This window comes from Pseudorasbora parva, chromosome 3, assembly GCF_024679245.1.
Source record: "Pseudorasbora parva isolate DD20220531a chromosome 3, ASM2467924v1, whole genome shotgun sequence".
NCBI lineage: Eukaryota > Metazoa > Chordata > Actinopteri > Cypriniformes > Gobionidae > Pseudorasbora > Pseudorasbora parva.
In genome coordinates this window covers 51,145,909-51,168,259 of record NC_090174.1, presented here as the reverse complement: position 1 = coordinate 51,168,259, position 22,351 = coordinate 51,145,909, and the positions used below count along the sequence as shown (strand labels likewise).

Sequence of the window (22,351 nt, the reverse complement as noted above, 5' to 3'; positions counted from 1 at the left end):
AACATTGTTTGTGGCTTTATTGCAAAATCCAGCTGAATTGAAACATAAATGATAAGACCTGCAAACTCACACATAAGCTTTGTTCCTAAACCTACAGTGAGTTGCCTCGATTGCTGCCTACTTAGGCAACTGCCTTCTAAGACAGCATCTTAACATTTTGGAATCATATTATAAGGCCCAGGTTGAATCCGCAGGCTTATAAACTGGCAAAATGTGTTAAATTGATATTTGACTACAACATGCTGTTGGTAGCTGGAAGCATTTCTAATATCCATATCCAAAATCTAGCCCAAATATTCAATATAAAACCTGCAAGGGGTGAGATACATGTAGAATAAACAGCATATTATTTAACTACAGAGCAATTTTTTTAGTTTCCCATTTGTGGTTCATAGCCAGACAACAATTCTAGAGATAACTTAGAGGCATCAACAGAGATACAAGACAACACTACATAGTAAGGGCCAGATGGATCATTCTAAGACGTTACACTGATCAGAATTTTTTCAATGTTTGCTTTGCAGACATATCAGTCAAAAAAGATACTAACTACTGTCCATGGCCATGTTAAATTAGAAATGTAAGATTTATACACAATTTAAGGTTACACTTTATTTCGATAGTCCACTTTCAACATTCTACTAACTATAAGTAACATTGCAACTACATGTCAGCTAACTCTCATTAGAGTATTAGTAGACTGTCATTAGACTGGTTGGTTATGGTTAGGGTTCGGGTTAGTAGAATAAGTTGAATTGTAGTTGCCAAGTTACTTACAGTCAGTAGAATGTCTGTTGGGGGACCAACAAAATAAAGTTTTATTAAATATTAATCAGACAGTCTACAAATACTCTAATGGCAGTTAGTTGACATGTAGTTGCAAAGTTACTTACAGTTAGTAGAATGTCTAAAGTGGACTAAAAAATAAAGTGTTACCCAATGTAATACTGTTAATAAAACATTTTTACAAATGTGTAAGAATGTAGACTTGATGGACATCACAGCTGTGATGCATGCTGCTGATAAGTCACCTTGTCGCCGTGTTGTTTCATCGCCTCTCTGAAAAAAAATGAAGACAGTATAATGATCATTGATATGTACGAAACTATCAGAATATATCAGAAACACATGAAGAAACAAGCATTTACATTTGCATGTTTGCACGCTTGCGCGCACACGCACGCACACTCACGTCTCCTCCCTTTGGCTACACACAGGTGTACAGAAAGTCCTGGCTCTTTGAATCTGTCCGCACCATTATGATCAGAAACACCCCCAAGGCTTTTTCTTTATGGCATTCCAAGAGCTCATTAAGACTATCATCTTTTTCTGGTATATATAAATCACAGGCCTAACAGACCAAGATATGAGAACTAGTTTGAAAGAAGATCAGCCTCTCTTATTTAGTTAGTACTGTATAGATAGCTTTAAAGCAAACACAAATGGACAATACAATCTTTTAAATGAACTTAAAGCACTGTCAAGAACCACTAAAGAACATATTTACTCATGTAGGCCCTGTTTACATCTGGTACAATTGGACAACACAAAATACAGGTGTAATGGGGTCTAAATGTTCTTTCGACCACATCCTGGGTAGCTGAAAACGTATTAAACTGATTGTGTTTGCAGTGTAAACACTCATGTGGTACAATGCAACAGCCAAAAAAGACCGCACAATCTCCATCTACTGACCTAATGAGTAGTAGACATTATAGGAAATGTGCTAGCCAGACAGGATTTAAACTGTCCGTTGAAGACCTATGTTTGGTTTAAAGATGTAAAAAAAACCTACCAAGCAAGTTCTCACACTTTCCTGATTACTAATACACACTCAGTGTTTGCCGTGGTCTTGTGGCTATCAAAGAAGAAAAGGCAAATGCTTTTCTACATATTTTTCTGCCATCTCCTTTCACATTCATATGCATATTGTGCAAGCTTATTTCGTCCATTAAATCAAAAAATCTGAAAAAGCCTACAATTACCCACAGACCCCCTCTAAAAATGAAACACCAAGTCTAAACGGGAATGTGTCTCTTCCGTCTACTTGTAATCCAATCAACCAAAACGCATCTTAATACTAGGTGTAAACAGCAAATACAAACAATTATTTTAAAAAACAAGTAGTTATAAGAGAACCATGTTTTTTTGTAAACCAGATATTTAGTGTGAATTGGGCATCACTATATAAACTCAACTCAAACTAATTTCCTTAAATGTTTATTAGCCTCATACACTCCTTAAGCCTTTATAATTATAAGATACAGTAAATGTTCAATGGGCAAAAGTGTTTACTGATAACCATCTCTCCGGTGCGGGCCCCTGTTCTGACTTTGATGTGTGATAGGACCAGAATGAGGAACCATAATAGCACATTAGAGGGTGTGTGTGTGTGTGTGTGTGTGTGTGTGTGTGTGTGTGTGTGTGTGAGTGAGTGTTAATGACTTTGCAGTGGGAGGGAGAAAGGCCTGCTGAGGCCTGCTGGGAAATCCAATCGCTGGAAAGTACCAGGTAGTCTGGGGCAGGTAAGCAGGGAAGCAGGTAAGCACATAACACACACACACACAAATGTACGCATGCGCGTACACACACACACACACACACACACACACACACACACACACACACACACACACACACACACACACACACACACACACACACACACACACACACACACACACACACACACACACAGATGAAAGAAGGAACAAAAGAAACAGACTGATGCCGAGAGAGATACATATGTGGCGACATAAAGACAGACATATACACCACAAACGCACACACACACACATGCAAACACAGTATACAAGTGTACACAAAGAGGGAACATAAGTGGATGTAAAAGACATTTTCAAAACAGTTTTAACGATTTAGATTATCTATGATCTGATTAAAAGGCTTGAGGACAAAAGAACAGATGCAAAAACTCTACTAACACTCTGAGTTAATAGACATGTAGGAGCAACATTACTAGTCAGAGTGTTAAAGGGACCATTAAAAATAAATTGTTTTTAATCTATATTTTTGTTTTTAGGTAAAAATATCATTATCTTGGGCCAACTTAAAATATCTTAACCTTGGACCAACTTTATATTAAGTGTCTTTAACTACTATGTACTAACATTTAAATCAATATTGGATAGAGTGAAAATTGTGTAATGCATGCTTTATGTTTTACTTATATTTTTTAAATACCTGCATGTAATTACATCATTCAATTCTGTAGACACATTTACAAAGTAGTTTAGATAAAGAAACCTAATATAAAGAGTACCTACATCTTAATCCATCCATTGCAGCCATATCACCCTGTAGCCCAAGACTGGTTTCCCACTGAAGCTAAGCAGGGCTGAGCCTGGTCAGTACCTGGATGGGAGACCAACTGGGGAAACCAGGTAGCTGCTGATAGAGGTGTTAGTGAGGCCAGCAGGGGGTGCTCACCCTGTGGTCTGTGTGGGTCCTAACACCCCAGTGTAGTGACGGGGACACTATACTATCAAAGAACACCGTCCTTCGGATGAGAAGTCAAACCGAGGTCCTAAAAGTACAACGGTGAGTTACAACGGCTGAGGAGAGACCCCTGACATGAGTGTAAAGCGCTTTGGGTGTACAGTAGTATGAAAGCGCTATAGAAATGCCTCATTCATTCATTCATTCATTCATTCATTCATTCATTCATTCATCCTTAATACAAACAAATACTTGAGAGGATAAATTGCATAAAGATTATAATATAAGATATATTAATATATTCTTTGAAAATAAATATTTTTTACCCCCGCAAAAAAAAAACTGAATGCATAAATTAATACATTTGTTGAAATGTGGTTATTCTTAAAATATAAAAATAAAAGAATGATAATCAACCGGGATTAGAAAAATAAATGTAAGATATAGGCCTATTCTCAGAAAATAAAACAAGTGTACCTCCAGTAAATGTATTTATTTATTTTAAGAGTCTTTAAATATTTGTTCTAGAAAACAATTATACTTGGTTTAAAATATTTTTCTAGTAACCTAAATCATCTAACTAGACATATACACCCTATCAACACATTACAATTCTTTCTAAGATAGCTCTTCTAAGTTTATCTGCATAATAGGACATACTCAGTGAAAAAAAAGCATTTTTATAAGTAACATTATCACATTGTTATTTTAACAACACAGGAATATGCTGTGAAGAGTGCTATTAGTGTGGCAGCTAGGTTTTGAAGCAGAGCTATTTTGTCTTGGGTGAAGAGTTTACACATTTGGAAGCTTATTTGAAGTGTACTAGCATGACGACAGAAAAACTAGAATAAGTAATGGGCCTGTAACACATATACCTGCATATAAAGAGAGAAAGAGAGACCCTGCTTACCTGTATAACCAAATATATAGGGGTCTGTGACTGTGTGGCGTCACACCCTTTAGTTTTATCAGTGTCTGTAAGGATAGTAGAGTGACAGTACATCCTGCTGCATTCTCTCTCTCTCTCTCTCTCTCTCTCTCTCTCTCTCTCTCTCTCTCTCTCTCTCTCTCTCTCTCTCTCTCTCCTCTCTCTCTCTCTCTCTCTCTCTCTCTCTCTCTCTCTCTCTCTCTCTCTCTCTCTCTCTCTCTCTCTCATTACAGGTGTGCACCTTTGACTCCAGTGCTCTCTGATTACCTTCCCAACCACAGGATGAAAGAGTGATGGGTTTTATGAGGGGCAGGTGAGACATCACCCCCCATGGCTGAAACTCTAGACATGATCTAACTGAAAGCTAGAGGCTTTATAACCGGGGGAGAGAGGAGAAAAGGGGGGTGGGGGTTTACTAGTGTGTGTGTGTGTGTGTTTGGGGGGGGGGGGGTAGGCTGTTAATGGCTATATTTTGGTTTATGATATCATATGCTTTGTGAATATGAAACAAAAACTATATATACTACATACACATATATATACTATACTACATAAAAGATAAATGGGTGATATAAATCATGTTTTCTGTGACAGTAGTTTATGGGTTTCCGGCCCAGGTGAGCTTTATGACTTCAACGCTATCACATGCCACGATTATATATGACAAGAGCAAACACTTTATTGGGAAAGTTCAAACATGACACATTTGCTTTATATAACCATAAATAACTTTCAGAAGAAAAGCTGGTTTGACTGCAGTAATGCTGTTTTGTTTTTGTTTTTTTTTGTTGCAAATATTGACTGGTATATTTAAAGTAATGGTTCTCTACTGCCATAATGCCATTACAGTATTTATTCAGTCATGCTATATCCTAACCCATTTAACGTAACATATTTTGTTAAATTGTACACAATTGTGCACATTTTTCCCCATTTAATTACAATGAATGAGTTTGGGGTCAGTATTTTTTATAGATTTCTTTTTAGCAAGGACGCATTAAATTGATCAAAAGTGACAGTAAAGACATTTATAATGCAACAAAAGATTTCCATTTCAAATAAATGCTATTGTTTATTACATTGATTGTATTGTTACATTGAATAATAAGAAGCATTTCTTGAGAAACTAAATCATGCCACTACAGGAATAAATAAACAAATAAAAAGTCAAATATATAGGCCTATATACATTTTAAACCGTAATAATATTTCATATTAATAATACAGTTTTTACTGTATTTTTGTTTTTTTTAAATCAGCCTTGGTAAGCAGAAAAGAATTCCATCAAAAACATTTTAAAAATCTTACCGACCCCAAAAACCTTTGGAACATTAGTTTATATAACCAAAACTTCCACCCCTCTTTATTGTAAACGCATGGGAAATAGTTCTTTACATAGTTCTTTACAAAGTCATCTGCTATGGAAAAAAACAAAGCCATAAGCTGCATCCAAAATTATATACTGTCTAAAAAACATTTAAAAATCATGGGAGAGTAAAGTGTCTGTCAAATGCGAGCTCTAGAATCTCGTCAGCAGAAGGTCATGCAGGTATTTTTCGCCTACTAAACAAACGCTCTGTCCGAAATCGAAATACTTCCCCACTGTGAAAAACAGTACGCTTACAGAGTAGTATGTCCGAAATTATACTATATGAAAAACAGTAGGCGAAAAATCCCTGGATGACCTACTACTTCTGGCAAGATTTTTAAGAGCGCATTCGATGGAAATTTTACTATCCCATGAGGCCACGGGAGAATGATTTAGGAATGGAGGTGAAGCGACGCAACTGACGCTGATTGGTCACTTAATAATGGCAACATGGTGGATCTAGCAAGTCTGGTTTACATTCATACTACACATGCATATTACATAGTACATACTTTTTTTAACGGTCACAACATAAGTTTAAATTCAAATGTAAAACCTACTCAACATTATGCATTATGCAATTTCATACACACAGAAAAGAAACGTTTGGACTCACTTCTTCTGTTTCTTTGTGTACACGACAATTGCAATCACCATGACAACCACCGCCAACACTGCACCAACACTCCCCAGGACAATGGCCAACGTATTATCTGTTAAGAAAAATGTAAATACACATTTGTTAGTAGTTAATAATAAAATTGTGGTTCTAAATTTCGAAAAGAAGAAGATGGCTGTGCTTCAATGAACAAAAAAGTAACGGCCATGCTTTTCAGACAATCCCAGTATGTATTTTTTTGTATGTATTTATTAATGTAGCCTATCTTGGAGTACTAATACTTCCACAGTCCCTTTTTTGTAATGGTTAATCTAATTATAGCACAAATAATTCAAACTTTTTTTTCTACTGCCGAAACTTTGTTTGCCAAGCTAAAATGATGTCTACACCCTGTACAATAGTGTGCAACATTAGACTACACTTGTACATTTTCAATTATTTATTTAACAGACACCTTTATCCAGAGTAACTAGAATACTGCAAACTCCAATACTGCAGCTGTATTCAGTGTCAAAGCCTGGTTTGCATTTTATCCAGTTGGGTGTTCGTCTGTTAATAAAGTTAAATAATCAGTGGAGTTTTCCAATGCAAATGAAACTGTGGTCTTTATCAGAACCACAAACTTCCTTTAGCCTCAGGTTAAATTCCTCACGTCAAACAGGCTGAAGACATGTCTGGCTAAACAATTTGTGAGCATTTTATCCAGTAAATGCTCAATAATATTGCCAATTTTTGGGGCATAGATCTTTCTGCCAACAGACAACAGTATAAATGTGCTTGTACGCAAAAGACCCTGAACAAAAGTAAATAAGAACCAATACTACTGAGAAGATGTACCATGCAAGCCTGAACTGATCCCAGGTACTAGACTGTTGCTATGGCATTGTTAGGGTGTTCTAATTTTATGTTCAGACTTTTTTTGCTCACGTGCTCAGGTTACGTTCAGACTGTAAGTTCAAATATGATTTTTGTGCATATCCGATTGAAATTCAATTCGATTTAGCAATCCGATTTAGTGTGAATGTCCAAAAATCCCATGAAATGTGGATTTATACAAATTCATTTCAAGCTACATTTATATGTGGTTTGAAATCCTATTCAAATTGCATTTCTGGAAATCCATTTCAGTCTGAACGCTCTGATCATCATGACAGTCTAAACAGCATAAACCACATGCAATCCGATTTTTTCAATTCTGACTTGGGCCACTTCCATATGTGGTACTAAATCCGATACAGGTCAGATGTTTGCAAAGTGACTGCAGTCTGAAAAGTCATATCAGAATTCATGCGACTTTTATGCCACTCTAGATCGACATAGTGAATATCACTGGGTATGTTTACATGCACACCAGTAAGCTGATAACTCAAAAAATCAGCTTATTGAAATAATCAGTTTTCCCCGTTTACATACAAACCAGTTAACTGACAACGCAAGTAAACTGCGTTTACATGACTTTATTAATACACCGGGTTATTTCCTTGTAGTGACGTCAAAAATAATGGTGTCCGTATCTGACTCTAAGATTTTCAAATGTGACGTCAGTTGTGATGTTAAATAAAGCGTGCGCCGTGTCAGCGGGAGATTTACGGCTCATATTATCCCTCATGCAGCGGTTATGCAGCGTTTTGACTGAACCGCTTCTACTTCTGCTGCATGAGATAAGAACACATCTTACAAAACACTAGCTCGCTCTGTCTGGATGCATTTAAATGTGCTCTAAGTTTGCGTTTTTGTCACCTATCACACATGCACACTTCAATAAGCCGACAGAAAGCAGGTTAATGCGTTTACATGCAGCGCGAATTCAAGGTAAGAAGCAAAAAACTACCTGTGCTGTGCCGACCGGTTTATGCTTACACCGTTTAAGACCTTATTGAGATAAAAGAAAACGGGTTACCGCGTTTACATGACACGTTCATTGTCGGCTTATTAGGCATAATCGGCTTAAGAACTTGCATGTAAACGCACTCACTGATTATCTCTTCATCATGGCACCTGTTAGTGGGTGTGATAGATTTGGCAGTAAGTTAAAATATTTTCCTCAAAGATGATGTGTTAGAAGCAAAGTAGGACAAGCGTAAGGATTTGTGTGAGTTTGACAAGGGCCAAATTGTGATGGCTAGACGACTGGGTCAGAGCATCTCCACAATTGGAGCTCTTGTGGGGTATTGCCGGTCTGCAGTGGTCAGTATCTATCAAAAGTGGTCCAAGGAAGGAACAGTGGTGAACCGGCAACAGGGTCATGGGCGGCGAAGGCTCATTGATGTGGTCTGATCAAACAGATGAGCGACTGTAGTATGTCAGAAGATACACAGTGCATCGCAGTTTGTTGCATATGGGGCTGCATAGCCGCAGACCCCTGTCTACCACTGAAAGCGCTAACAGCAATTGAAGGTGGCTTGGTCTGATGAATCACGTTTTCTTTTATATCACGTGGATGGCCTGGTGGCTGTGGCCCTTTTTTCAGCAGAATAATGTGCCGTGCCACAAAGCAAAAATGGTTCAGGAATGGTTTTAGGAGTACAGCAATGTGTTTGAGGTGTTGACTTGGCCTCCAAATTCTGTGAAATGTGCAGAACAAACAAGTCCGATCCGTGGATGCCCCACCTCACAACTGACAGGACTTAAAAGATCTGCTGGTAACATCAGGGGTCTAGTGGAGTCCATGTCTCGACGGGTCAGGGCTGTTTTGGCAGCAAAGGGAGACCAACACAATATTAGGTCATAATGTTATGTCTGATCGGTATAAAGTTTACATTTTTTTGTTTGATCATCAGACAAGACTGATGACTTTGAAAAGTAATTGTACAGTTCTCCTTAAAAAGACACAATTTGAAGTATAATTCATACACTATACCAGACTAAATTTGCAGTAAAGTCTTTCACATTGTTACAAAAAAAGAATAAATTATTTAAATGTTATAACTATTATTACATTTTCTTTTGAGCTTTCTATTCATCATTTATTCTTGAGTAAAAAGTGTCATGGTTTCCACAAAAGTATTAAGCAGAACAACTGTTTTTAACTGTGATGGTAATAATAAATGTTTCTTGAGCACCAAATCAGCATATTGAAATTAATTCTGAAAGATCATGTGACACGGAATACAGGAGTAATGATGCTGAAAATCCAGCCTTGAAATCAGAGGAATAAAGTGCATTTTAAAATATATTCAAATAGAAACCAGTTATTTTAAATTGTGATATCTTTTTAAACAAATAAAGCAGCCTTGAGCCTAAGAGCCTTCTTTCAAACCGAACTCCGCAGCCTTTCTATAGCACAAAAGATTTGATAAGTTGCGGATAAATGTAGAACAAACATCTTTTAATAATAATAATAATAATAATAGTACGAGCAATAATAATAATAGTGATTAGAGAATAGATAATTAGTGAATTATATTCAACATTTAAAACGTGCAGCTGTTGCTGGCTCTATAATGTATACAGCACTGTCTTTGCTAGGATACTGATGTCAGTCCAGGATGTTTTTCTAGCCGCCTCAAACGCACTAGAGGGCTGCAGGTAAATTGGACCGATGCTGATGACACGTTCCCTTGGGAACAAGAAAAAGAGCAAGTTAGCGGCTAAACTCACATTGTCAGTTTTATTCTGCATCATATTCCTCCTCCTCTTTCTGCTGCTGAGTTCAGTCTGTCACAACGCATTTTCCCTGGCGGCTGTGCCTGTCATTTCTTCATGAACCCTCCCGTCGTGCCATTCCATGTCCTTCTGGGCCTGTCTCACTTGTGCACTCATACGTGGGTTTCCGCTATGAAGAGATATGTATATGTTTTTGGAACTTGGAAAATTATTAATTTTTTACTTTCACTGCTCTCTCCCTAATCGACTTCTTTCCATCCCTGTAGCCCCCTTTCTCCCATCAAGTGCCTCTTTTTGTGTAGAGAGTTATAACCAGCGTAATTTGACAAAGGGTTGCAGCATCAGTGCCATATGTTGAGACTCGGGCATCTGCAGTGCAGTGACGTACATTTATATACACAGAGTCCAGATGCGGTCGGACCCAACACAACAGCAATTTCAACTCTCAAAACTAGAGCTGCAACATCCCATCTAGATTAGTCAGTAATTATAAGGAACAATGAAATCCTATAAAAAATTCAAATAAAATAAAAACAGTTATTATTATAATGTGAGCATTTACAATTTTCTAAACAATAACAACTGAGGAAAATAAAGAAAACACACAAGCATGTGCACGCACGCACGCGCGCGCGCGCGCACGCACACACACAAACACGCACGCACGCACGCACGCACGCACGCACGCACGCACGCGCACACACACACACACACACACACACACACACACACACACACACACACACACACACACACACACACACACACACACACACAATGTTCCCCTACACTGCCCATGCCCCTAAACCTACCGATCACAGGAAACATTCTTCATTTTTGCTTTCTCAAATAAACTCATCCTGGATGATTTACAAGCCTTTTGAAAAGTAGGTGATCTCAGGTTTTACTATCCTTATGGGGACAATTGGTCCCCACAATGTTATATAAACAAGGACACACATACACGCACAGGCACGCACACACACGCACGCACACGCACACGCACACGCACACACACACAGTCAAAAGTTTGGAATCAATGCAATTTTAAATGTCACCATGGCTGCATTAAAAAAAAAAAACTAATATACAGTAAAACAGTAATATTATAACAATATAAAGTATTTTATATATGAATATATTTTAAAATGCAATGTTTTCTTTTCATTTATTTTCCAGTCTTCAGAAATCATTCTAATATGCTGATTTTCTCAAGAAATGTTTATTATTATTATTAATGAAAAGGTTTATACTACTTAATACTTCATGATTAAGGAAGTAATCAACAGGTTATCAAAATAATTAGTTAGTTACAGCCCTACACAAAACCACATGATTGTCCTTTTTGTAAACCTGCACTTTTCACTTCCTTCATTTCACCCTCACTTTCCTGCTGTTTGCTCCTGTGAATTTGAACTGTGCTGGAATGCATGCAAATAACCAACTGTTGAGGGTTATTTGCTGGGGGTTCAGAGCGCTGTAATGGGAAGTCAATTACAGGCCGGGGCAGCTCTTTGATCCCAGCGCCGCTGACATGCTTGACAGGGATGTGGGCTAGGATGTCAACCTTTATCAGCCAGAACAAAAGAAAGAGAAGGAGAGAGCGAGAGAGGGAAAGTAGAGGAACAGATAAGGAGGAAAAGATCACGGAGACCCCACATTGTCTTGGAACATGGGAATAAACAGAGGTTTAGTGGGACTATCAATTCAAGTGAAGGTGCAGCCCTGAGCCCCTCTCAGACACTACGACACATGTCAGCTCTTAAGACCGCAAGTCTGGGAAGGCCGACCTTCAAAACAAAGGTAATGACTATTGACATGCTCAAGAGCAACAGATACGGCCATACCATAGGAATGAAAGGATGCACTGTATGTGTGTGGAAGGGGGTTATCTGTAGGTCATACTTTCACGTTAACTAGAGCGGATCTGTCTGAATCCTTTTTGACAACTGAAAAATTACTTTTGTAAATGAAAAACACCCACCAAACTGGTCTCACATCATTCTCATGGAGAGCATGATGGATGTCAGTAGCTGATAATACATGCTCGTACTTCATTTCATCATCTGCTCTGAGTTTGGGTTTCTTATAATGCGCATTCAGGAATGCAACATGCGGCAACCATCTTCCCAAATTTGTAATAAGAAGCTTTTATAAAATGACTGCTGTCAACAAAAGAGGCTCCCTGTGGTTTTCTGCCCAAATCAATTCTGAATAGTTTTATATTTGAAAATGATGATATTAGTATTGCAATTTCACTGTTGTACTTTAAAATGAAATTGTTATACTATTTTTCCTAAACATTCTTTAAATAAATAATAATAAAAAACAATGAAATATTACTATATTGGTATTAATATATAAATATTTTATTTAGTAAAAAATAACAACAATAAAAAATATTATTTTAGTAATATTCATATATAATCAACCTCTCACACACAAACACACACACAGACCTAACTCTCCACACACTCTACTTTAAAAATGGTACATTTACACTAACCCTACCCATCACACAAAACTTGAATTTTTACAAAAAACAAAAAAACACTAATTCTGTTTGATTTATAAGCTTGTTTCCTCACGGGGAACTTGTTTTTAAGTAACTTGTCAACTACATGTCAAATAACTTTCATTAGAGTAGACTGTATGGGTGTAACGATACTTGTTTTCGACCCATTCTGTCACAGTACAGGACGTCATGGTTCGGTGAATACAGTCAGACGACGGATACAGTCAGTCACAAGCGATCCACACTTCGATCCAGAAGGGGGCGCGTGCGGTAATGCAACGCTGTTTGTTAACTGCCACAATGGGATAAAGAGCAGAAGAAGAAGGAAAGATCAGATGGCACGCAAAAGCTTGCTAGAAGCCTATATGCTGAGACTCGATTAAATTTTGACGCACTCCACAAACTTCATGGAAAGGAAACTGAGATGGAAAAAATGGCATCCTGTTTGTTGTCTTTATTTTAAAAAAGCACAATGTTTTGTTTTTATTGTTAGTGTACACAAATAAAAATAGACCTTTACAGTTTCGAATGATGTATTATCTGTAATGGCCATAAATGATGGAGTATTTCAGTTAAAATAGCCCCTTTTGCACAGGGTAGGTCTGGGAACTTAGTTATAGGACCAAGCCATCAGGGTGGTTCCCAAAGAACGAAATGTTCCCCTAAGGCCGTTTTTTCTGGTTGCATTCATACCACTAGTAGGAACTCTGAAGTGATGTACACTCTTAAAAATAAAGGATCTTAAATGGTTCTTTGGCAGGGTTTATGGTTCCATGAAGAACCTTTAATATCCAAAGAACCTTTCCATTGCGCAAAAGATTATTTGTAGTGCTAAAAGGTTCTTTAGACTATAAAAAGGTTAGAAAAAATTTTTCTTTAAAGAAGCTTTCACAAAACAGTTCTTTGGGGAACAAAAATGGTTCTTTTATGGCATCACTGTGAAACCCCATTTTTGGTTCTTCCTGGCACCTTTATTTTTAAAGCTACACTGTGTAACATTTTTAGTTTATTCTTAGCTAAAAACACTTAGTTCTTTCAAAAATATATGTGATCATTAATGTATATTTACTTCTTTCAAGTAATAAAGTATTCTCGTAAGTTTATAATATGCCATTGAAAATACATACGGGTGAGGGGTTTGAATGCCGGTCGCCATGTTGCCCCTCCATCTTGAAAGTACATTAGCCAAAGAGGGACATACCCGTAAATTCAAGCTTCGCCTGAATGTGTTGACGTGTTGAATGTGAAGAGAGGGATTGCCACGTTAATCTTGGACTAAATCGACCACCGTAGGAATTAAAACGAAATCAGAATTGAGAGGAACAGAAACTATTATTCACTGGATGGTCATATACCTTTTCACCGCTAGATTGGGGAAAATATCACACAGTGTAGCTTTAAGGGTGTAAGCCGTGCCTGTTGTTGGGACTTATTGTGACAGCATGGCGGAAATTAATTTTGATGGCACACAGCGCTCCCATTCTCTGTCTTCATTCGTTTACAATCTGTTTAAAAGTCCTGTCTTAAACTTTATTAGATAGAACTGTGATACAAAGGAAGTAGACAGTAGGTGAAAAAGTATTAGCATGTGCCGGGTGGTTGATGTCGCTAGCTGAGCAGAATTTACGTGTTACATGTTGCTTGCGCCTCTCAAAGTTGCGTTGGATTTTCTCCCTAGGGTAAAGATTGAGAGGTCAGAGTTAGTTTGTAGAGTAAATATATAGGCTATAATCTGTGTGTGTGTGTGTGTGTGTGTATACACAGTTTTTTGCATTCGGCCAATCAGCGTACACTTTTATCACTAGTTCCTATTGTACTACTCTAAAGTAGGAGCTGATTAAGTTTCCCCAAAAGGCGTTACTAGAACTAAAATCCCATTCCGAGTTCCTGTGGTGAATACACACCAACAATTTACTTCTGCTATTAGTTCTAGAAACTATAAAAAGGTTCCTTCAGTGTGAAAGCGCCTATTGAGTCAAAATTATTTGGGATTATGCCGATTTGTGTTGTGGAAGTCTCACTACTACAGTCCAGTGATGAAACGTGTGTCAGTGAAATGGGAAGCCTCAGGTGCCACTTGGAATGAACCAATGAACCCAAACCGAGGTATGTACCAAAACTTGACTTCTATGTACCATTACACCAGTAGACTATAGTAGACTGTTAGACCGTTAGGTGTTAGGATTAGTAGAATAACTTGACATGTACAGTGTAGTTGAAAAGTTACTTATATTAAAGTTACCTAATAGAATGTCTGAAGTGGACCATTGAAATAAAGGGTTGCGGAATCAAAAGAGACAGGCAGGGAGAGGCGGATAAAGAGAGGAATGTGAGATGGTCAGTGAAAGGGAAAGACAGGAAAAGAGGCAGAACAAAACAGGTACAAATGAAGACGAGACAGGTAAGGAGAGAGAGAAATGGAAATAGAAAAGATAGAGGTAGGTTGTTGTCAGAGAAGGGTAAATAGACAGTTAAGGAAGAGGAAAAGACGGGTAAGAATTAAAAGAATGAGGAATAAAAGACATGTAAAGAGGAGAGCAAAACATTAGATGAAAGATTAAGATGAAAGAAAGATAGACACAAAAAAGAGAGTTAGGGAGAGAGATACAAAGGAGAAAAACATTTAGGAAGAGAAAGAAGTGAAAGAAGAAGAGAGACAGGTAGGGAGAGTCAAAAAGGAGAGAGACATTCAAAGAGAAACAGAAAGGTAAAGGAGATTGATAGATACAGTAAATAGGATATAAATGTAAAAAAAGAGAGAAACAGGTAGTGAGAACGAACTGGTACAAAGGAAGGATATATAGGGAATCAGAGAGACAGTTGAATAGAAAAGAGAGACTGTTAAAGAGGAGAGAAAGACAGAGAGGAATAGAGAGGATGAGACGGGTCAAGAAGAATGAAAAATAGACAAAGAGGAGATACCAGTAAAGAAGAAAGACAGGTAAAGAGGAGAGCAAGACATGTTAAAATGACAGATAGAGGGTAGAGATTATCGGGAGAGAGATGAAAATTAAAAAGAGAACCATGTATGGAGAGATAGACATAAAAAGAAGAGATTTAGAGAGAGAGATAGAAAAGAGAAATGGCTAATGATGAGAAAGAAAAGAAAAAGAAAGGTAGGGAGAGAGAGATGTGTAGGGGGAAAAGGAAAGGGAGAGAGAGACATGTACGAAAGGAAAGGGAAAGGAGAGTGAGACAGGTAAAGTGGAGTGGGAGACAAGTAAAAAAAGAGCAAGTGAAAATGAACTGGTACAAAGGAAGGAGAGACAGGTAGGGAGAGCGAGGAACAAGTATGGAGTCCGAAAAAAGGAAAAGAGACAGTTAAAGATGAGAGAAGATGAGATAAAAGACAAGAACAGAAGACACAGGTAGAGCAAGACATGTTCATTTTGAGGGTCTACCTTAAAGGGATCCCCTGGTGTTGAGACTTGTATGGCTTAATGTAACATAAATGATGTCTCTTACTGAATTATGTAGTAGAAAACCCATGAAAATCTACGTTATTTTAAAAATCGATTTTATATTTGGACCATGGGCGGCGCCATTTTGTTTGCGTTCTAGGTTGATGACGTAGAGTGGTTGAACTCCTCAATCAGCTGGCATTACCCGTAGCTATTTTTACCACAACGCAACTCGAAAATTGTTTCAGAGTTAAACAAAACCAATGAATTCCTTTGTAATTATACTTAAAACACACTCAAACATACATGTGCACACAAACTCACCTACACAAGTCACAAACAGATCGGCGGGCGCGCACACGACAGGCTCTGTTTCAATCGAGATGTTGGGCTGCTCAGTCTCCACGACAGGGGCTGAATCTGAAATCGACCCTATACCCTTAAATAGGGCATTATTTGAAGGGACGGACATTTGTAGTGTTGTCCGACACCATAGTGGACATGTTCGAGTGCAGTCATTCAGTCTCACGTTCCACCGCAATAACGAGTGTACAGCCGATTTACAAACAGCTGTCCGACTTCACGGACTCAAACATACATGTGCACACAAACTCTCTCTCTCACACAGACTCACACACACCCCAACAGATCGGCGCGAACACACACACACACACACACACACACCCCAACAGATCGGCGCGAACACACACACACCCCAACAGATCGGCGCGAACACACACACACACACGCACGCACTGCGTGCGCGCATACATAACCCTCAATCTATTCCCTGTGTTGATATCCTAGATAGACTGTTGATAGTAGATTAACTGTAATGCCTAATGTGACCAGCAGAGGGAAATATCTAGGTAGGACGATGGGATAAAGTAACGTGAGGAAGAGAGGCAGGATGTTTTGGTGATGATGCATGCGATTGAGACAGAGCAGTCTGTCGCTGACCTAGGTGTGTGTGTGCGCGCCCGCCGATCTGACTTGTGTAGGTGAGTTTGTGTGCACATGTATGTTTGAGTGTGTTTTAAGTACAATTACAAAGCAATTCATTTGTTTTGTTTAACTCTGAAACAATTTTCGAGTTGCGTTGTGGTAAAAATAGCAACGGGTAACGCCAGCTGATTGAGGAGTTCAACCACTCTACGTCATCAACCTAGAACGCAAACAAAATGGCGCCGCCCATGGTCCAAATATAAAATCGATTTATTAAATAACGTAGATCTTTTTAATGGGTTTTCTACCACATAATTCAGTAAGAGACATCATTTATGTTATATTAAGCCATACAAGTCTCAACACCATGGGATCCCTTTAAGACACTTACTAACTGTGAGTAACTTTGCAACTGCATGCCAACTAGCAGTCAGAGAGTAATAGTAGGCCGTTAATAGACTGTTAGGTTAGGGTTAGGGTTATAGTAAGTTGACATATAGTTGCTTAGTAGAATGTCTGTTGGGGAGCATCAAAAGTAAGTGTTAGCAGATATTAAGAAGTCTACTAATACTCTAATGACTGCTAGTTGACATGCAGTTGCAAAGTTTCTTATAGATAGCAAAATATCTGTGGCCCATCGAACCATCAAAATAAAGTGGACCATCGAAATAAAGTGTAACTCAGAAAAATGGTAGAGGCATGTAGGGCGAGAAACAAACAGAAAACAACCAACATTTTTAGGTCAGCCTGCCTCATCGGTCTAACAGTCTAACAGCGCTCGTCACTGTCACAATGAGTGAGACGGCCAATGATATCAAAGAAGGCGGGGCTTACTGTTAGTGTGAATTCCAATGTGACACTTTAGTTATAGCAGTTAAAGAGTGCGTCATAAGATGTAAGTACTAAACATTTAATATTTGAAACCGGTTTGCGATAAAAACGTTGAGCAACCAGCAGTAATATCATGTCATGCAAATGTCACCATTTTGAATTGAAAATATGACATTATTTATGTAAATCGTTACTGAATTTGACGTTTCAAGAAACATTTAGGATTTTTACATTTGGAGAAATATACATAACTGAACTGGAACTTTTACTGTTCTTTTACCATTTTATTTTCCATGTTTTATTTTCTTAAATCCACTTTAATTATTTAATTCCTTTAAATAAGCTAATAAGACCAATATACCCCCATATATTTTATATATACCCCCCATATATTGCACCCCATGCAATTTTTTTTAAATAAAAAATTGGCCTTGCAGGAAGGAATAGAGAAAATGAGACATGAAAATTGGAATACAAGACATGTAACAAGGTAACAGGTAAAGAGAGGTAGCCAGTTTCTAACAGTCTCTTTTTTCTTGCTACCTCAGAAAAAAAGAGAAACAGATGAGTGAGACGTAGGAATGACACTGTATTTAACAGGTTATTTAGGGTTGTTTTTGTCAGTGGCAAAAGTTTGATTAAACCCTGCTTACATTACCGACCTGGCTGACCGCAGCGGTGTGAGCACCCATACATCTAGACAATTTCCTCTCCTACAATTTCCTGATGATAAATAATGATCTGTTTAGCTGTGTGAGATGGCGGCGGGCGAATGATGGCCTGCAGTAATAAAAGAGTGCCTACACAAACAGTAAAGTAACTTTGCAGGTAAGCAAATGTGTCTGAGTTTAATGAAAATCCTTTATCTGAAACTTTCTGAGTTCACAAATATGATTATCAAGCTGAATAATAAACTCGGCGACCAATTATAAAGCAGGTAGCGGCTGCTTTATTGATGTAGAAAGTGTACTTGTAGGCAATGTACCTTTACTGACAGCAAATAAATGGCAAACATAAACCAATATCATGTTAGACAAACTGCAAGCTTCAAAGTATTAGGTGAACGCTAACAGTACCATATTTAGTTTTTGTTATTTAGTATTTAGCATGCATTCTATAAATTCAGCGCAATGTTATTTGGATCGCAGGCCTGATGTGTTTTATAAAGGTTGTAAAGTATTGTTGCTTTGTTTTGGCTCTCCAGTTATCCAACGAACCCCAGAAAGGCCAGAGAGCCAGCGGGGGATGAATTCTCAGCAGCTGTGGAGCAGATAAACTATTCATGTGTTTGATGGAGAGAGTCCAGATCAGATTCTAAACAGATCCATCCTGTAGATGCCTATCGAGAGGAAGTATGCCGTTCCGCTCTAATGAGACCGAGGGGTCAAGAGTTAACAACCGCAAGTACATCCAGGTCGGTCTGTATGACTGCTGCACTCTCTGTCTGTCTGTATGAATGACAGATCAATGGACTGGTCTGTCTCAAGAGAGGCGTCTCTTTAGAGACCTAAAAAGGAAAATTTAGTGTCTGATGAGATACTGGGTATACACTACCGTTCAAAGGTTTGCTTTGGGGTCAGTAAGCATTTTTTTTTTTAAAGAAACGAATGAAGTAGTTCACTTTAAAAAATCGAATTAACCCATACCCTCAAGCCATCCTAAGTGTATATGACTGGGAGAACCTAGATATTTTACATTATAAAGTTTTAAATATGGATATTTTTCTTACAAAACCCAATCAATTTGCTTCAGAAGGTCTTTATTAACCCCCTGAAGCCATGAGGAGTATTGACCCCCATCAATGCCATTACAAAGATTGGACGCGTTATGATATTATATATCTCTGATTGTGTTCATCAGAAAGAAGAAAGTCATATCCACCTAGGATGGCTTGAGGGTCAGTAAATCATGGGGTAATTTTACTACTCTTAATAATTTTATTCAGCAAGGATGCATTAAATTGATCAAAAGTGAGCATAAAGTGACCACTATTATCTTAAAAAAGCTTTACAAAAGCCATTTTAAATTGATGCTGTTCCTTTAAACGTTACACAAAAATATTTAGCTGTTTTCAAAAATGATATGTTCAAAATCAATGTGACACTACAGACTGGAGTAATGATGGTGAAAATTCAGCTTTGCCATCAAAGGAAAAAATTACATTTTTATTTTAAAAATACATTATTATTTTAAATTGTAATAATTGACAATATCACGGTTTGTACTGTGTTTTTCAGCCTTGATGAGCATAAGAGTCTTCTTTCAAAAACATTTGAATGGTAGTGTATCCAAATACTGGACAGCAATTGTTTGACTGAGATGGCTAAGATCACCCATAATATAATTAGTTGGAAAAAGTAAACACTAGAATCATCTGCTACAGCCTTCAAAGAATTCCCACACAAGTATTATACATTTTGAAAAGGGAAACACTGCCATCTAGTGGTTCAAAATGACAGGTGGGTGAGTAAATTATGAGAGAATTTTTCTTTACCCAAGTCTGCATTTACCTACCAGCCACACAGTGTGCATCTTGTCCAGACCACATGCCGTCCTCTTGACATGTACGCTCATAGGACCCATAGAGACGGTATCCACTGTTACATGAGAACTTGACTGTTGCCCTCTCCAGGTACAAGGTTCCTTCTTTTTGACCGTGGTTAGGTGGTGGAAGCCAGCCACAGGATTGCACTGAGATCACAAAGTCACAGGCATTAAAAAAATCATACAAACATATTATACAGATCATACAAGTCTCTAATGCTTTATAACTGAGATATGTTTGGAGGTCACATTTGTAATAGTGTGCTGCTTTATTTAAATCTGCAACTGATTTGGTCTAAAGCTCAATGAACAGCTGAATGTAACTGTGACATCATCACTATATAATGCTGGCATTGGGCTGTAACCTTGTAACAAAATATAAATGCATAACATATGACAATCTATGAGCATGTGTAAAAAAAACAAAAAACAAAAAAAACACTAACACAAACTTCAGGTGACCACACTAAGCACCTTTTCTAGAAGAGACTCGGCAATAAAACAAAAAATAAAATAAAATAAAATAAAAATGTCATCAAAATTATTTTAAAATAAAATAATTAAGTAAAATAAATTTAAAATTAAACAATTCCACAAAATTAAATAAATAAATTGAGCATTTGGCTACAAAAGGCAATTTTACAATGGTTTAAATGCTAAGCTTAATATAATAAAATATTGCATTAATATAACATTAATTGGTATACTATAAGTATAAATACTAATACTACTAAATACATTACTACTTCTGTAATTATTATCATTACTAATTAATAATACTAATAACAATATATCAATGCAAAAAGTAAAATTAAATGAATATAAAGCAAAATGTTGTAAAAATGTTGCACTTAGCCACAAAAGTTAGATTAATTTTATCATGGCCTTTTAGGCTTAATAATTTATAAAAATCTATAAAATATTAATATTATTAATCAGCAATACTGTAAATAATAATTATAACCGATAGTCTTTAATTAATAATAGATCTATTATCTATGCTTGATTAGGCATTTCATTAACAATCAACTTCATGGTGCCAAGCAGCAAAGCAGTTTAATGTAGAATTAATTTGATGTAGAATTAATTGACGTATGAATACATAAACGATATCGGTTATGTTAAAACAGCTTTGAACGTGGCTCATCCATCAGACTTTAGGGCTGAAAATGCATGCTCATTAAAGTGTTTTTTTTAAAAAAAAATTATGAGAGAGCTCCTAAATCATTGAAATCTTGAAAGGGAAATAATGTTGGTAACATTCCTGCAAAAATCAAATTTGTTTGAATTGGAGGCTGCTTCAGAATAGGCTCCCTGTGTTCCCACTCACCAGGTTCCAGAGCTTTCTTATTGGACATATGACTCCGGTAGGACAGTAGTGTGGCATTGCCTTGTTGCAGACTGCGCATGCTTAGTGCATCATATTTACAGAATGAAGCCCCCTCTCCAGCACATAAGTTCAGTGTTGGCTCCAGCAGGGGATCCTCTGGGTCTTCCGTCATGGAAAAGTTAGGGATGAATGACGGATCATGCTTTGGGGCATAATAATATTCATTCAGGAGGTGGGTTGAGTCGTATGTAAACAATGAGGTCTCATTTGTAATGGCCCCTGTTGAAGACGAACACATGGTATTTTGTGAGTAAAAAAGAAGACAAAAGATTTCAGCTATAGCTGGAAATTTGGAAAACAACTTAATGTTTCCTTATTACAGATATTCCCATGTGTATTTTTCACCTACTGTGACTGTTGTCCTGCCACCACAATAGATTAAAATAAATCAAGTACTGTGAATTTTAGTGCTGTCAAATGATTAATCATGATAAAATAAAAGTTTGTGTTTATATAATATGTGTGTGTACTGTGTGTATAATTATTATACATACATACATACACACACACACACACACATGCATGTATCAATTTAAGAACAATTTGTTATATTTACATATAAAATATTCATATTTATATATAATGTACAGGATAAAAAAACTACATGCAAATATTTCTTAAATATATATACATGTATATGTGTGAATTCAAATATACATAATAATTATACACAGAACACACAATTATATTATGTAAATACAAACTTTGATTCTGTATGTGATTAATCGTATGATCGAACTAATA

General features: G+C 37.2%; 1 protein-coding gene across 3 annotated transcripts in view; it reads right to left on the bottom strand.

The window, feature by feature from the left end:
• Positions 1–22,351, bottom strand: part of susd2 (sushi domain containing 2) — a 35,843-nt gene continuing 13,492 nt past the window's right edge. For all 3 annotated transcript variants that reach the window (XM_067439391.1, XM_067439390.1, XM_067439392.1), the window contains 4 exons: positions 21,548–21,826; positions 20,188–20,364; positions 6,373–6,469; positions 1–1,059 (listed from right to left, as the gene is read on the bottom strand). In XM_067439391.1, the coding sequence (XP_067295492.1) occupies positions 999–1,059; positions 6,373–6,469; positions 20,188–20,364; positions 21,548–21,826 (614 nt within the window). In that variant the 3' untranslated portion in view covers positions 1–998. The remainder of the gene's footprint in view (positions 1,060–6,372; positions 6,470–20,187; positions 20,365–21,547; positions 21,827–22,351) is intronic.